Here is an 18,650-nt window from a genome sequence, read left to right as displayed (position 1 = left end):
TTTAAGTATTATACAGATAAAAAGTGGGTTAAGAACATGCCTCAGGTTAGCGTTTGCCTGATTTTGATGACCATAATCCAAATGTTCACTTCCTTTTTTATATAGTAACTTAGTGTAATGTGGTGAACACATGTACACTATTATCCTACATGTTCCATCTAATATCATTAATATGACACATTGAGATAAAAGATATAAACTACCACCTTTCTACCAAGTATGAAAAGATATCCTTTTAATATGAAATATGTACATGTCAGCTGATTCATGTTTACAGGCCAAAGCTTCTGATTAAAATGATTTCAGAACCAAGTACATGTTTTAAAATATGCTATGCAGAGCTTAATATGGTATACTTGAATTTTTCTTAATTTGACAAAAATGGACAGAAGGCAAAATGAAAAAAAAATTTATTTCCTCAGTGTTTTTATCCACCGTCAATACTGTATTTTTGATGCAATATATTTGCAAAGAAAAAAACAATCTCAGCTTTTATTTTCCATTTTAAACAACTACAATATTTACAAGCTATTTAGAATAACAAACATCCAGACACACACACACACTCACGGACCCACGCGAGTACATATATTCTTATCTCTGGTTTATACTGAATGCTGGTAAAGGCAATGAATGCTTTCAGAGCCCATGATCAGAAAAGGGAAACCCATTTTCCTTCCTCACACAGATCTTCCTGAACCATTTTTAGCATTCTTCCTTCCATTTCCTCATGCAGAGCTCATTGTAGAAAGGTAAGGTAACCAGTTTTTACAATTTATTTTTACTTAAACTGTAAGCTTTAAAAAGCATAAGCAGACATGATTTCCCCCACATTTCTGTTATTTTGGTTGCAGAATCAAGCTTCAGGTATAAAAAATCTTGTTCAACCACAGTCACACTAAACCCGAGAGTCATCTGGAGCAGCCATCTCATTTTCTACCTACTACTCTGTTCTGAATACCAAGGCATCACATCATCTGTGCAAGTAACACGCAGGTATCCATCCTTACCATCATCTTCCATGACCATTGTTCCTTCTAGCATGGCTCCACTGAATCACAAATTGTCAGGTGCAGAGCTGGGCATAGGAAAAAAGGTCTGACCCTATATAATAGGTATGTCTTACGAAAGCGTTGTCATGTAACCTTGTGATGACAATCGGTTCTGGTTCCCCCAAAGAATGTTGTTGTGTTGCTTCCATAAAATGACAGATAATAAAGTTCAGCTCGTAAATAGAACTTATTTACTCTACTTCAGAAAGAATATGTGGCTGATAGGCAATAAAGAGAAATTCTTATACGTAATTCTTGAGATGACCCTGGTGAGGTGATTCAAAGCAGAAAATATATTTGTTTCAAGCAAAATTAATGCTCCACTCACATACCTACCAGATCTACTTGTATAATAATTAATTCCTTTCCAGTCACAATTCTTACTAAACATTTCACAAGCTAAACATGAGAAGGCCTAGGTGTATACCAACCAGATTTTTTAAATAGAAAAATGAAGAAGAGAGAAGCTGGTTTTTAAATACTTAAAAACCCCTACAGATACCCAATGTAATAGTCAAACTTACACTGCACAAATACATGGTCATATATGACTTTTCTCTTTCTCTAGATCAATAAAACTCAATTTCTACATAAGACTGAAACCAAAAAGTTCCCAGTACCATTTTAGCCTTGATTGACATTATTCTTTCCACTCATTTTAGAATTAAAGAAAAAGCCTTTGGAATAAAAATTGATGTTGGATACCTTATCTGAACAATTTATCATATCAAAGGAAAAACTAGACTGGGTCTAAGTCTAGGCAAAGTAATTTGCATGATTACATTATACACTACAGAAAAGAACAAGAATGAATCCTGAGGGCTTAAACAAAGGGGTGGGGGATTGTCTATATTAATGAAAGAATAAGGAAGATAAACAAAAAGGTAATTAATCTGGACAGCAGTTTATAACTTAATCACTAGTAAACATAAATTCAAGGACTTCTCAAGCAAAATTACTAAGGTATCTTTTTCTCAAGTCATATATTTAGGAGGAAAGATTTTTGAAAGTTAAAGAAGATAATTTTAGACTCTGGGCAAATCATAAGTTTAAAAGACCTCGTTCTGGATGAGTGACTCAGTGCAGCAATCCACCAAATGAAGAATTTCTAAGCAGAGGCAGAAGCAAAGTGGAATTTATTAAGGCTAAGCTACCCTTGCTTAGATTTGAGGCTGTTTTTTATATGCTGATAGAGGATAGAAAAATAAAGCAACACAGGAAGAAAAACACATCTTCCCAATAAGCTTAGTCTCTACATAAAAACTTACATTTTCATTGCCTGATATTTGGTGCACAGAGTGATTTTCCACACCTCACTCAGGATAGAAACATTGTCTACTTCTGTTTCAAGGATTAGTAGAAGTATCTCAGATATACTTGAAATATTTTTAAAACTACTTCAAATCTAATGGAAGCTCATCTTCCAATAATAGAAACCCAAAGAAGGCAGAACACTGATGAAGTTTATTCATTAATTTCCTGAAAGGTAATTAATCTCCTCTTACCTTAAAAAATATACAGTCTCACCACCTACTCTCCCAAGCCCCTTAAATATCAACAGCTTATATTAATCTAGACTCTTGGAAAATTTAGAATTCTCAAGAAAAAAGTGAATATTTAAAGTTTTATCAAGTACTGAAAATGGTGTAAAAAGAGGACTCATACACACGTTACAAGCTGGAAGATTAACCAAAAGTTTAAATTTGAGTTATAAAATAATTTTTGCCAAAAAAAAAAAAAAAAAAGATTTTTGCCACTGAATGAGGAAATAAGAAAAACAGCTAGCAATTTATAATTCACTCCAGGACTCTCAAAGGAAGGAAAAACCAAAACCAAATAAGAAAAAGACCAGTAAGCTATCAATGAAACTCTGTTTAAGGGAAATGCATAAAAAGCTAGTATTTTAATTACATATTCTTATTTTCAAATGATGGAACTCTGAAAGTTTTGGCAATTGTGAATGAAAGACACTAGCTTTTGTACACTGATGAAGAAAGTTAATCAGGGAACCTAAACAAACAGCTCACTACTCTCCAAGGTGGGGTGGAGAAGGTAGACTAAGGATGATCATTCTACTTAATGGAAGCACATATGTTTCTATGTAGTGATTTAGGTCCAATTATTAAAAGTGAATCTTTCCTTCAATAATTACTGCTTCCTCCAACATAATTATTAGAGAACTATTTTGACTTTAAAAAGACTATCAGTTTTAGACTTAAAAAATACAAACAAGGATCCTGTTAGGGTTCCTAATTCATAACTTCACTACAGGGCTACTTGATAATAAAATTCAACTTGTTTTGAGAAGAATGTCCATAGTTACCACCCCAAATCAAGACCCAATATATCTATTCTGTATAAAATCTAGTCTTGTGTTTTTAGAGTGTATAATGTATTTAACACATTGGGAGTGGGAGGCTAGAAATAAAAATAATTCTAGCCCTCCTGAAGCTCTGATTTTTCCCCCATGGAGGAAAATGAATTATCCTTCATTTAAGACTGAAAGGGCTCCACTATCTTCCCATTTAGGTAATGACCATGAAAAGATCATATTCACTTTAGAAAGAAAACAAGCAGCAGGAATCACAATTCCTTTGAGAATATTTTAAATAAATGTAGATGGTTAGACAGATCAGATACTGTTTGAGAAGAGAAAAACAAAAGCCTAAACCTTAATGACATACTGTAGATTTGCCAAAATGAGGCAAATACAGAATGTCACAACAGTATCAGGAAAATACTTTTTAACTGGTCAATTTAGAAAGGGTATCCTTTGTGTAAAGGTTCAGTAAATCATTCGACAAATGTTCTTAAACAGTAAATTTTGCAAAGTGTGAAGTATGGAAACCTCTGTGTGTGGCACACTGAGTCCTGAATTACTATAGAAATTTTAAATTAGAAAAGGGCCAAATAGATTTTGGGATAAAAATGCATTTGGGTGGCATATATTAGCTACTGATTTCCTTAATTTCCCTTCCTTCTACTGAAGTGTTACACTATACTGTAGGAGCAGCAGTAGGGAGCAAGGAAGGTGGCAGCTTCTCTCCCCATCACCTGATCAAGACACCTTAAACCTGTTACCATCCAAGACACATGTGGTCAGGCACATGTGGTCAGTGAGTACTGGAAATAGGGCTCGTGCCATGTTTGAATTAGTAACACTTTGGATGCACTGGATAACTAAATTATATGATTTAAGTCAATTTCACCTGCTTCTTTTCACATCACATTTACAGAGGGGTAGAAAGATGGCTGCTCCTAAATGCTCAGAGGAGATACACAGTCGTCTTTGGAGTTTCACACAAAAGGGGAAAGTTCTCTGAAGGGTTTAAAAAATGCCAAGAGTTGAAAATGAAATCTAAACTGCAGTTTCCACCTAACCCAATTGTAAATCTGAATTATATATTTCCCTGAATACACGCATATTTTTTAAAAAACCAATAAAATTTATGAGACAACATATGAAGTCAATTTCACAGTTATAAATATTTCAAATTACACCTACACACTATAAATTACAGGAAAAAAATTCAAGTAATAGAAAAAAGAAGAGAGGAGCAAAACAAAAGGTGAGGTTATTCAAGAGGGATATAACAATAAGAACTGCACCATTTGGATAATCTTGTTTTTGAAAAAATTTTACTTGATTAACTGAACTGCACGTGAGTAACATCAAGAGCTAATAACTCTTAAAAGAAAAGCAACTGATTCTCTCTTTAAATTCTTGGATGTTCATCTTCTTCTTTGAAAAACGAAAATATTTTCTTCCCAGAATCGACCCCAGCAGGGCTTGCCCCAAGTGGAGAGAAGCAGACTGCCTGGGGCACACCTGTTGCTGGAGTTCATCTGACATGTGGACACAGGAGCTGGCAGTGGTGTTCACAGGACCGATGCACTGACTATGGTCTCCAGGAAATGCCAATGGTGAAGTTAAGTATATCTTGAGATTTAGTGTTCATTTTAAAGAAAACACCCAATGTACTGGCATGAAGTGCAGATTACTAACAGAAAAGCAGCAGCACAGTTCTGCTATGTATGTGTAAGGAAAGGGAAGGGGTTAATCCCAAAGGCAATTTAAATAATGGTATTTTATTTTTTTATATATAAATAAATGTTCTGAGAAATCTCAGACTTTAGTGCATTGTTGTAAAAAATTAGTGCAGTTTTCTCATTAAAGTTTTTAGCGCTCAAGGAATAAGATAAATCTATGTTCATAGTCTCTTTCACTGTACATTAAACGTTCATACTGCTAAACGTCGAACTGAAGGTTTTATATACTGGTCTGTTCTTAAAAATCAAGGTAAATGGATTTCATGTTCTGTGACCAAACATGGCAATTATTTTTGGCAAAGAAATTAGAAAAATATGAGATCGTAGTTTAGAAATAAAGAGTTTGTTGATGTAAAGCATAGGCAATACATAGGAAAAAACCTTTTTTAAAGATGTATTGTAACAGAACTTTATCCTTCATGCAAAATGTTTTCTCAGCAGCTAACTTAAAAAAATATTTCAGCTTTATTTGGGGATGGAGACAGTGACAGGAGTCAAGGTGAAGGGCAAAGGAGAGGCGCTTAACCAAGCCTGCTCTCCATCCAAGTCTCTCCCATACAGGAGCAAAGAATACCTGCAGGCATCTTCCACGCTCGCCTCTCTTTTTCCAACATCTTGGAATGGAGAGGGAAAAGAAATGTAGTTATAAAACACTGGCTCACACTTCGGCCCCAAGTTCTAGTACCCCAGTTTCAATGACAGTCACATATTTATCATCAATCTGGACCAGAAGTACTGTCTTGTCAATGTGGGATCTAGTACCTGGATCTCTGCTGCAAGGCACCCATCGGTGAATCACCTAATGATTCAGAATACAATAGATTAGTGGCAAAGACCTTGAAAATATTGACAAAATTCACTTAAAATTAGAGGTAGTATCTTTTGGTAATTTAGCAAAAGGTACATTTAAAAAAGCAAGCACATAAAATTAGCTAAAAACACACAAGTCAGGCTACAAAAAAGTGAGACCATAGGTCAGCTTCATAAGAGAACTTACATGGCCTTCCATGCCTTCCTGAGGACTCCAGTCTTTCCAGCTGTTTCTCCCAGCTTTCAACCGAATACCCTCATCAGGCCACTGCAGCTCCTTCCTTTTTGACAGGTTGATTCCATCCAGAATTTGACTGGGATCTACAATCTAAATTGCAAATAAATAGGGGTCATTTCCAATTCAATTTTTTCTTTCTGATGACAATCACATAATCTCAAACAAAATTTCTTTCAGACTCTGTGTCTCAAGCTTTCCACTGCCTATAATTGAACAAAAAGCAATCTAAAGGGCCACCTCCTGAATTCCTTTTAGCCCACTGGCAGACCTTACTTCAATGGCCACACAAAAGCTGAGTGGGAACAAAAATCACCACTGAAGAGCTACTTGCTTTCAGTTCTCACGCTGGCAGAAACTTGTTCAATATTAAAAATGTTCTAATCTTCACATTAAGTAATATGAAGGTGTGTTCTCACCAGAATCCTTCACTTGACAAAAAATAAGGACAAACGAGTGACACATACAGCACAAGAATGGTGTGCTTACTCACCTGGACTCTGTAAATCACTTCCCCCCTTTTGGCGTGTGAGTTATTGGCAGGACTTGAGATGTTGCCTGGCTGGGCATCAGTGGCACTGGCCTGACCTCCCTCTGTCCCAAGAAAGCCCACCAGAGTATGATGTTTGCAGGCTGGGATGCTCTGGCTAGAGCTGCTGGAAGAAGGTAGGCCATGCTGCACACAGGCCAGGCCGCTCTGACCAGAGGGCTCCATCTGGTTCACCATAGAGAGGCGGGACTGGATGGAGGATGGTAAGTTTCGAAGGGATATCTGACTTGTGGAAGAGCGCCGGCAAGGTACAAATCCTGTGGTGGACATTCGGAGAGACGAGTGCCGGCTGCTGTAGCAGTAAGAAGACTGGCTGGCCACTGAGGCTCGAGCAGGGGACTGTCTGACCAGGCTGGACTGTACGGAATGGGAGCTGTGGCTCGTGCCTAGCGAAGGATAAACAACAGTACTCATTCTAACTGGAATCATTCAAACACTTTTTTTTTTTTTGGTAGTTTCTAAGAGTTTTTCCCTTAAGTAATTACTTGGTGAATTCACTGAATTTAACATTTATACCTAAAGCTTTTTTTTTTTTTCTTTTTTTAAAGATTGTATTTATTTATTCCTGAAAGACACAGAGAGAGAGAGGCAGAGACACAGGCAGAGGGAGAAGCAGGCTCCATGCAGGGAGCCTGACATAGGACTCGACCTGGGTCCCCAGGATCACACCCTGGGCTGCAGGCAGCACCAAACCCCTGCGCCACCGGGGCTGTCCATATAGCTATAACTTTAAAAAAAAAATTATTTTTTATTGAGAGAGGGAGAGAGTGTGCATGCACAAGTGGGGGGAGAGGGAAAGAGAGAGAGAGAAAATCTCCAGCAGACTCCCTGCTATGCATAGAACACAATGCGGGGCTTCATCTCACCACTGTAAGATCATGACTTGGGCTAAAACCAAGAATTGGATGCTTAATCGACTGTGCCATCCAAGCACCCCTATACCTAAAACTTTTAATGTTGTCAAAAAGAAACGAATATCTGAGATCTCTTTTCTTATGTGGTTTTGATAATATAATTTGCTAAAGCTTTATAAAATTAAAATTCTGGGACAAAAAAAACCATATAATTTCAGAAGCTATCAGAATTTAACATTGGGATAAATCCTAAAATATATTCCACAGAAATGTTTCAGGATAATAAGAACACCTCTTTCATATTTCAGAAATGAAATATCTCATGGAAATAAGACAAGAAATATTTATTAAGGGTCTACTATGCAGCAAGAGCTGTAACTACTATTTCTCAGAGCATAGAACTAATGTCCTTGCAATCCATTCCAATGACAAACTACACAGTCTACAGAGAGATGGTGATGCCACACTGTGATTTTCATATCCATTAAGGGATTACTACTAAATATGAATCATCAGTGATACTGAATAGTGTGTCCTTTTGTGTTCTTTTTCAAATGGCTTGATATGATTCATCAGGTTCATCTTTTCCTGACTTATAATAGAAATGTGAAGATTAGGAAATAGTTTTTAATTATATTTTAAAAAATGCTTCACATACTTTCTATCTGAAAATAAAGAGCTGATCAAAATGAGAGTATTTAAAGCACACTGAAAGTTTCAGCTTTTCACTCAGAAGTCAAAATAGAAGTTATAAAATGTTGGTAATACACCTATTTAGAGTCTTAATTCCAATGCTATTGGATTTTTTTTTTCTTAATTTAACTAAATGCCTTAAAACTTCATATCATTCATGTGAAGCAGAGCAGAAAAGACAGTTCTGGATCAACCAACCAGCCATATGAAAATAGATGAAATCTGATTCCTATTGCATACCAGGTGGACTGCAGATCTTGTGTAAAAGGTAAATTAGTAAAAAACCAAAGAAACAAAAAAACAAAAAAACAAAAAACAAAAACAAACAAACAAAAACCCAAACCTTCTTGCCTTGGGATAGGAAAAATTTTCTTAAGTAGGATATTAAAAAACACTAATCATAAAGGAAAAGATCAGTAAATTGCTCTACACTAAAATTAAGAACTTCTTGTCAGGGATCCCTGGGTGGCGCAGCGTTTTAGCGCCTGCCTTTGGCCCAGGGTGCGATCCTGGAGACCTGGGATTGAATCCCATGTCGGGCTCCCGGTGCATGGAGCCTGCTTCTCCCTCTGCCTGTGTCTCTGCCTCTCTCTCTCTCTCTGTGACTATCATAAAAAAAAAAAAAAAATTAAGAACTTTTCAAAAGAGGAGGAGAAACCCTTCTCAGGAAGAGAATGGAAAGCCAAGGGATAGAATGGGCAAAGGTATTTGTAATACAGAAAACTGACAAATAATTCAAATACAGTATATACAAACAAGAATAAGATAACCATGGAACTGAATGTATTATGCTAAGTGAAATAAGTGAGTCAGAGAAAAAGAAATATCATGTGATCTCACTCATATATGGAATTTAAGAAACAAAACAGATGAACATAGGAGAAGGGAAGGAAGGATAAAATAAGATGAAAATTGAGAGGGAGGCAAACCATAGGAAGCAACTCTAGGAAACAAACTGAGGGTTGCTATAGGGTAGGTGGGTGGGGAGGTGGGGTAACTGAATGGTGGGCGTTAAGGAGGGCATGTGTAGGGATGAGCATTGGGTGTTGTATGAGACTGATGAAGCACTGAAACCAGTGCTGCACTGTATGTTAACTAACTTGAAATTTTTAAAAAAGGTAATCAAAGAGAAAAATGGGCAAGAGCCTTAATAGGTACTTCAAAAAAAGAAAAAGGGGCCAAACTCATTTTAAAATCTTCCAATATGGGACCCCTGGGTGGCTCAGTGGTTGAGCATCTTGCTTTTGGCTCAGGCTGTGATCCAAGGATTTCTTACGGGGAGCCTGCTTCTCCCTCTGCCTGTGTCTCTGCCTCTCTGTGTGTCTCTCCTGAATAAATAAAATCTTTTAATAAAATAAAATCTTCCAATCTTAGGTATCAGAGCAATGCAAATTAAAACAATGACTTAAAGACTACCCTTCTCCTGTCCCTCTGAGCAAGCAGGGAGCAGAGGTGGGAACTCAGGATGGGCATTCCAATGTATGACTGGACAGAGTACCAATTGGTAAAAAACAAAACAAAAACAAAAACTTGCTAGAAATAGTTTTGGCATTATATGCCATGAATCTTAAATATTCTCATAAACTTTGATATAGTTATTGTATTTTTTTAAAGTCTCTAACCCAAGAAAACAGTGTTAATAAAGTTTATTATAGGGTGCTGGCTGGCTCTGTCATGTTGAATATCTGCCTTCAGCTCATATTATGATTTCATGGTCCTGGGATTGAGCCTCGCATTGGGCTCCCTACTCTGTGGGGAGCCTGCTTCTCCCTCTGCCTCTCTGTCACTCATGAATAAATAAATAAAATCTTTATAAAAAAAGAAAAAAGCTAATTATAACATTCAGAAGAAACCAAATCACTGTCCAATGAAAAAGTTAAATTCATTATACTAAATATTAATTTTAAAAATGATATTTTCAAAGAAATGATATTCCAAATAATATATTTGGAATTATATTATAATTAAATAATATATTTAATTAACATAAATAGGATAATGTCCAACCAAGAATCAATCAAAATGTTATTTTTACATATTTCCAAGTTAGGTAATATAGAATTATTTCTCTCTTTTTTCTTTTTGATAAAGAAGGAGGGAGAGAGAATAAGAGAGAATGTGTGTGTACCCTCAAGTAGTGTATAGAAAGGCATGGGGAGGGGCAGAGGGAGAAGGAGAAAGAGACTCCCAACAGGCTCCATGCCCAGTATGAAGCCCAATTCGGAGCTCAATCCCATCACCCTGAGATCCTGACCTGAGCTGAAATCAAGAGTCTGATGCTTAACTGATTGAGCCACCCTGGAGCCCTGGTAATACATAATTCTCTTTATACACACATACTAAGAAGGTTAGACACATAATTTTGTTTTCACATTACCTAGTGCTGGAGGATAAGACGTGACTGGAGGATGGAGTCCTGCTCCTGACCCTTGCCCTGGATTTCCAGCGCTTCCCTGGGACACACTGCTATGAGGGTCACTGGCACTTGTCGCATTGTTACTAGTGCAGGACATTCCGCCTCCAGTGTCAGAATCTTCAATATTGCCACCGCTGTTACAGCCAGCCCCACACCCTTTCCTTAACCTGGGAACAAACACCAGAGCAAACAGCATTATCCCACCATCACTTCAAGATAGGTGTCTTATTCTATTTATAACTATTCTGACTGTTTAACGCTATTAATGTTCATCTTTGAAAGTCTTTAAAGTGCAATCAATATTAGAAACAAAAAAAGGCAGCTGCATTTTCAAAGCATGGCCTAAAAACTATCCCCCTCTTATACTCATTGCTTCAATTCTTCCTAATCTACCTTCACTTTTACATACTCCATTATCTTTCCTTAACCATAATAAACTGCACATAACAAAATTGTAACATTAAGATGGAAATAGGATTCTTGCCAGTGTGTGTTGGTGCCTCTGAAGTGTGCAGTGCCTGAAAACCTAATTTCTGCTGTAGCACACTTGGAAGAGAGTTGCTCTAATCATTTTTGCCTTTTTTTTTTTTTTTTTTAAATTAGGGTGACTGACTATCCTGGATTACCCACAACTGTCTCAGTTTTGCTAGAAAACCTGCTTCCCAGGTGACCTCTGAGTCCTGGGCAAACCAGGAAAGTTGAGCATCCTAATCTCTGTTATCATTTCTCTCGGGAAAAGAGAACTCAATTTCTTTAAGGCAATTCCAGCATAACAGATGATTTTTGAAAAGAAATTTCTTTGAACACCACTCTGGTTTATGTTCTTTCTGTTTGGATAGGGGCTGACATTAAAATGGTGATTTTTTTTTTTAGTATGCCTAACGGAAAATGCCTATTTTAGAGTTTGCCACCCTAACCCCACATTCTGTTTTTCTTAAGTTCTGTTATTTAAAGGATCTAAACAAAAGCTCATAAGAAATTGAAAAGATACTCTGTAATTTTTCTTCACCATCCACCAAACTATGATGTTCCTATATTGAACATCATAATTTACTAGAAAAAGGGCAAAGAAAAAATTCATCTACCTACTTGAAGACACAACAGATTTCAGATCTGAGTGATGACTGGATTGTTAAAATGGCAATAGTATCACCTAACTAGGAGTTTCAGTAAGTACAGTGTGCTCCCCCTACTGCTAGAACGGAATAAAACAGAAGGTAAGCAAAACAAGTTTATGTTTTTCTCTAATTTGCTGTTTGTTGGCCCACACATCCTAATAGTGGCACTGTGCTGCAATAAAGAGCCAAAAAAATTAAAGAAAAGAGAACTATTCAAGATTCTACCAAATGCTGGATCAGTGACTCTTAAGCAGAGTTGTACATGAGATTTATCTAATAAGAGTCTAAAGACATCAGACTAGTTTCTGAAATTCCTGATATAATAGGTTTATATTGTGTTATGGCAATTGCATTTTTTCTATAAGCTTTCCAGGTTGATATTCATGTAAACTGTCTCCATTAAGAGAGTCAGGATACACTACCAATGATATGCAGCTGCATGGCTCACCTGTGCCAGGTTGACACTATGAAGTTTCTAATATTTCCCAAACTGATAGGTCCCCCAAGGATTTCTTTGAGCTGTTCATGGCTGTCAGAGTAAGAAGTTGTCAGCGGTGAGACAAAGATTGGGTAGCCAATAGGTTGATCACAAGATGAGTTTATCATGTTTCTCAGAGCTTGTTTTGCATTTTGGATGCTACCTCTCTCTGGGTTGCGGTTACGTAGAAAAACAAGTTCTTGCTGTTGCCCGGCCCAAAGACCTCGGACACATTCCTTATTAACCTAAAAACCAGAACACATGGGAAGTAGGTTAAGGGCCAAGGATGAAATTCACATCAACAGAAGAGTATAAAGGGAAGGATACAAAAGACATACGAGAACCAACTATGAAAAGCAGTTGTTAACAAATACAAGTAGGTCATATTTGAATAGGAGTTCATCAATTTCCCACTGTTATAGTGGACTGTTAAATAATAAGCACACAAAGAACTCTTTTCTCTGGCCTGTCTGGTAAAAAATATCAAGTTTTCCAAATTGATAATGCATTGAATTTTGTAACTGAGATAATATTTTTGATAGGAATGAGCAGTAACAAATATTCAGAGTTAAAAAGATGTGACTTTGCATGTTGATTAAATCAAGTGGAAAAAAGTGAATCGTTACAAAACTATTAAAATAAAATTTCATAAATTATGTCTCCTGAATCCATGAGATGTTTAAAAAAGCAACAAACAAGGGGAGGTGAGTGGGGAGAAGTGATAATTGGGTGATGGGCATTAAGGAGGGCACTTGATGGGGGTGCCTGTGTGGCTCAGTGCATGATCCCAGGATCCTGGGATTGAGACCCGCATCGGGCTCCCCACAGGGAGCCTGTTTCTCCCTCTGCCTATGTCTCTGCCTCTCTCTGTGTGTCTCTCATGAATAAATAAATAAAATCTAGGAGAAGAAAAAAAGGAGGGCACTTGATGTAATGAGCACTGGGTATTATATGCAACTGATGAATCACTAAATTCTATTAATGAAACTAATAAAAAACAAAAAACCACACAAAAAGTACAAGCTATAATATTATTTTGCAACTTGGAAATCAGATTAGTGCTGATGTTTTAAGAAGAAATGTGGCCCAGAGAGCATATATAAAAGACTGACAAAACAGAAATAAGTAAAAATTTTAAGGCTTTATGGTACATGTAAAAATTTCAGAGGGCAGAATAAATTACAAAATAAATCAAATTGAGTGCTCATAAACAATCAATGCTAACGTGGTATGGTCATTTTTTTTTTCTATAAAAAGAGTTCCAGTCACTTTTTAAAGTTGGGATGAGGTTATGTAAGTTCTATTTTTTCCCCCCAGACATGAATAAATGCCTCAAAAACTTACCTTAATGACTCTGAAGCTCAGGTAACGTCTGTTCAGCATGATGATCTTGTATTCATTGGTGCCGTCATCCATGACATGCCTCAGAGCAAGAAGGGAGGGAGAGTTGGCAAGGACTGCACTCCGCCATGCAGGGTCCCCTTCATGGGCTATTACGAGATTCTTTTCATGAGACACAATGGCTTCATAGAGCACAGTAGGGTCATCATATTCATCTGGAGAGGTGAAATGATCCTAAACAGAGAAATAAAAATATATATTTTATAGGAAAAGAAGGACTTCCAGTGGAATGATCAAAGCTTCTGGAGTTACTAATCAGTTACTAAATGAAAATTCTGAAATACTGGTTTAATATAAATATTTCATATCCACATATTAATGTTAGAGATAAATTAGAGAGTCTTAAATTTAACCAGGTTAGGAGTTAGCTCATTGAAGAATTTTAAAATTCTTCAACCCAATCCTAATTTCTGAGTTTTATATAAATATTTTACCAATTTTTATTTTTTCTTGTTCAACTGGGGTTTTACATGTGTTCATTCATACATAATTTTTTCTGTTAAAGGACTGTCTCACTGGTATCAGTTAAGGAAGACTAAACCACATAAGTTCTCTAAGTTGTGTTTCTTTACAAGGCACTTTTCACATAAAGCCACATCTCTAGAATGATTCCAATACAGCATTTTACCCTGCCTCTCATCTAGTGAAGATAAGATTACAAGTCCTTGTCCTGAAGAAGCTAGTCAAGTCTTCCCTGTGAAATCCCTTGGTCTATGTAACAACCACTCTTGCATTCCACAAGCCATTACTTAATATCTATCATGTGCAGGATCCTGTGGCAGAGAACAAGATGAAAAAGGAATATGTGGAATATATCCGCCCTTCAGAAACCTGCAAATTAACAGGGTATTCAGGACATATACCCACATAACCATAACATAAATCTGAACTTCTGAAATGAAGAATACACAATCTTAGATATTCATAGTAGGGAGGTTGATAGATTTTTACATCCAGGTAAAGAAACTCATCTGTACTCAAGCCAAGTGACCAGATTGTGTGATACTGCAGGGGCAATGGGTGAGAGTAAGAAGGCAAACTCCCCAACGATGCACCTCCATGTCTGGGAACTGGCCTATATAACAATAATGAAAGTATTCTCTGTATACGTAAATGAAGCTTCATAACATAATGTAACACGTTTTTTCATCTCTTAAAACCTTGCCAGGTAGGTTTAGTACATAATACTAGCATTTTGCAAATATCAAATCTGAAGCTCAAAGAGTCTTAGCTGCTTCCTAGGTTTAGAAAGTTAGTAAATGATTAAGCCAGAACTTGAACACATTTTTAAAGAGAATGTATCATTCTGCTTTTAAAAAATTATATGATTATAAGTGTTAATTGAAAAACCTGTCAAGTCTAGTTGATGTGATTTGGGAAAGTTACACAGTGCAGCTGGTTTTGAACTGGATCTTAAAGAATGAAGACAATTTCAGCGGATAGAGAGATAGGCACCGTGCAGGAAAGGGAGAGAGCTCCAGGCAAGACATTCTACAGGGGAGAAGCACAGGTCAGGGAAGAACCTGATAAGGGTGATTATAACCTGAAGTCTCTCTGTGGGAACTGGGTTTCCATGTTGTTGCCAGGCACTGTGCTAGACATTGGGAAAGAGTAGTAAGACAGATACGAGCACTGTTCTCATGGAACTCAGGGTCTAGTTAGAAAATACTAAAAAAAAATTAGAAAACTAGCTTTAAGCCGGATTGTAGAGCACTTTCCTTGTACCTTGTCTAGATTTCTTTTATTGGGCTGGTACACTCACTCCCCTCTCCTCTGCTTTGCACACTGGCCCTTAACAGCTCATAGTTATTGCCTTCTCTTAGAACTGCCTTCAGTTGATGGAGCTGCCTGGGCAGGAAATGCCATCATTGGCATTTGACATCAAGTCATCACCTGACTGTGGGGGAGCTCAAGGTACACCATGTAACTCTTGGTGACACTGACGCTCCAGAACTCACTCTAAATCCAGCAGGAGCTAGAATTCAGCCAAAACAGTTTTGGTTAGCTCCTTCCCTATTCTTTCCTACTTCTCTCCCTTCCTTTCATACTCCCCTAAAGGCACCATGTCAATCTCTTGCACAGGAATCCTGGATTCTCAACTCTGCTTCTAAAGAACGTGGCCTAAGCTAGCACTTACAGTACCTCTGTACATCATACACCAACCATCCTGACTTTTCTTTTAAATACGGAGCTCATTTTCTTATACCAGCAGATAGCTAGATGTCAGATGATGTGCTCTCTTTCAACAAACAGTCCTTTAGGAAAGGAACCATATCTTTGTACAGTAGTGTTGGTGCAACTTTTGAATGGAAAAATCAAAGTGCAGAGATAGGCAATAGTTATACTCTTAATAAATGGACAAAGTCGGAAATTATTAGGCATGCCAAGATGGAATATGTTTAATCTTGTTCAAATATTTCTTTTCATTGGCTTAAGATGGTTGGATGAGTGTTGTTTTAGAGGCAAAGTATTTGAAATAAGCAGAATGTCCATGGATAGGGAAATGGTTGAATATACTACAGTTAAAAATTACATTCTGGAATACTATGGAGCCATTAAAAATATGAGGTGCCTCTATATATGCTGATTTAGAAAGTATCCGTGTTATATTAAACAGGGGTTGGAAAAATCATGTGTTACAGATCGCTCTGTGTAGCACAAAGGAAAATATTTGCATATATAGATGGAAATGTCTATAAACTCAGGGAAATAGAAAAGATGTTCATCAAATTATTAGTAGTGACTGCTTCTTGGAAGGGTTATACAATGGTATGGGGTGATGAGAATACTTACTCTTGGGGGAAGCTCACTTTTTAATGTTTTTCATTATTTTTCAAATACAGAAAAAATGTTCCCAGTTCTGAGAAAAGTTTTCAAAGCCATTTAAAAAATATACTTGAAAAGTTATAAGCCAGTGCACACAGGAAAATAACGAAACTCATTCATTTTTCATTCACTGACCACCAAGCATTGTGCTAAGCAATGGAAAGACAAGGAGTGGTAAAAAATGATCTCTGTCTTCAACCACATATTTTAAGATTTTCATCATATATCACTTATAAGCCAAACTAGACTCTGATTAGTTTATTTTAGTTCTAACAACCATGTAATCTTCAAAGAGACTAATGAAAAAGGTAAAACAGAGAAGGAGGTAAAGTATTTTACAACATGATTAAATAGAGGACAAGAACATGAGAACACATGATAAAGGCAATTTTGCTTCATTTCCCTGAGTTCTGAGTCTTCATTTACAAATTGGACTAAAATAATCTTCTGGATGTATACGAAAGCACTAATATGCTATACAACACTGTACAACTACAAATATCACACAGATTAGAGTAGTTTTTATGTATAAAGTAAAAGCATAATATAATCAATTGGAGAATTTAAAATAAAATAGACTATAAAGGAAAAAGCAAAAATTAAAACACCTATAAAGTGTGCTAAATACACATTGATAATGACTGTCAAGGCAAGAGTTAAATGAAATTTTATATTTCTAGCTTTCTGGGAACAAGATCATTTCAAGTTTGAGGTACAATTTACATACCTCATTTTACTATACCATCTTAAGTGCGCAATTAGACCCATTTTGACAAATATGCACACTCATATAATCACTGCCACAATATAAAACTTTTCCATCACCCCAAAACATTCCTTCTTGTCTTTTGGCATTCAATCTCCACATCCTAAGGAACCACTAACCTGCTTTCTGTGGCTATAGACTAGTTTGGCTTTAGATTTTTTTTTTTAAAGGTTTTATTTATTCATTCATATGAGAGAGAGAGAGAGAGGCAGAGACACAGGCAGAGGGAGAAGCAGGCTCCATGTAGGGAGTCCAACGTGGGACTTGATCCTGGGATTCCAGGATCATGCCCTGGGCCAAAGGCAGGCGCTAAACCACTGAGCCACCCAGGCGTCCCTGTTTTAGATTTCGTATAAGTAAAATCAGATAGTATATATATACTCTTTTTATGTCTGGCTTCTCCTATGTGCATAATGTTTGAGATTTATTCATGTTGTGGTATCTAACAGTAGTTTATTTCTTTTTATTGCTAAGTAATATTCTATCATGTAGATAAACCATAATTAGTATGTTCGTCTGTTGATGGACATTTGAGTTGTTTCCGGTTTGGGGCTATTACAACCAAAACAGCTAGGCACACACATGTGTAGACATAGACTTTCATTCTCTTAGGTAATTATCAGGGGGAGAATTGCTGGGTTGTATGGAATGTGTATGTATATCCTTTCTTTTGATATATAAGTCTATTTGTTCACTTTTGTGAACAATATATGAAATATATGAGTATAATATATGAATGTTGGAGATTTCCACAACCCAGCATCTGGCTCAAAATGATGCTCAATAAATATCGTTCTGGCTACTGCATAGGTCAATCTCATCCTCCTCAAAGGTAAATCAGAATTATGGAATTTCTCCAGGTTGTATTTGTGTTCTCTACCTTCCCCCTTCCCACCAGCCTTCTGTGGCTCCTGGGTTCCTGATTCCAACTCCCACCGTTTGCCACCATTGTTGTCAGTCATGGCTACTAAGAGTGAGCTGTGCCCAAGTGTGTTGGGCCAAATATAGGTGAGAAACACTAATAATGCCATACCCAAAGAAACATGTAAGGAAATGGATCTAGCAGCAACAGGTAAAAACAACTGTAGGGAGAGATAGGGGCAAAGACCTAAGGTATCATAAAATACAGATTCCCTATGCCTCAGCTTCTTCTCTGACAGAGAAAACACCTGTCATACTATTTAGAATTAACTAAAGATGTCTATCTAGAGCTGTTAGATAATCATGCTATATAAAAGAGTATTTATTTTATCTTTTATATACACAGCAGATATATTAATAGTGATTAAGTGCCTTTTGTATCTTTTATATACATAGCAGATATATTAATAGATTAAGTGCCTTTTGAGAAATTCTGAAGTTTTAAAAAAATTTTAATTTAGTCATCTTTTTCTTTTAAAC

At 36.6% G+C, this 18,650-nt stretch overlaps 1 protein-coding gene across 15 annotated transcripts in view; it reads right to left on the bottom strand.

Annotated features, from left to right (window-relative positions):
* The window catches only part of PCNX1 (pecanex 1), a 163,629-nt gene that overhangs the window by 2,581 nt on the left and 142,398 nt on the right, over window positions 1–18,650 (bottom strand). For 12 of the 15 annotated variants that reach the window (XM_072839123.1, XM_072839131.1, XM_072839125.1 and 9 more), the window contains 6 exons: window positions 13,601–13,831; window positions 12,227–12,501; window positions 10,622–10,827; window positions 6,641–7,083; window positions 6,100–6,240; window positions 5,865–5,901 (listed from right to left, as the gene is read on the bottom strand). In XM_072839123.1, coding sequence (XP_072695224.1) covers window positions 5,865–5,901; window positions 6,100–6,240; window positions 6,641–7,083; window positions 10,622–10,827; window positions 12,227–12,501; window positions 13,601–13,831 — 1,333 coding nt within the window. Of the gene's footprint in view, window positions 1–392; window positions 5,902–6,099; window positions 6,241–6,640; window positions 7,084–10,621; window positions 10,828–12,226; window positions 12,502–13,600; window positions 13,832–18,650 lie in introns of those variants that run through there. The other 3 variants (XM_072839132.1, XM_072839138.1, XM_072839130.1) reach the window with 2 other exon arrangements.

This window comes from Canis lupus, chromosome 9 (genome assembly GCF_048164855.1).
Source record: "Canis lupus baileyi chromosome 9, mCanLup2.hap1, whole genome shotgun sequence".
Taxonomy (NCBI): Eukaryota; Metazoa; Chordata; class Mammalia; order Carnivora; family Canidae; genus Canis; species Canis lupus.
Note: the sequence above shows the minus strand (reverse complement) of the source record. Positions and strands in the feature narration are given on the sequence as shown.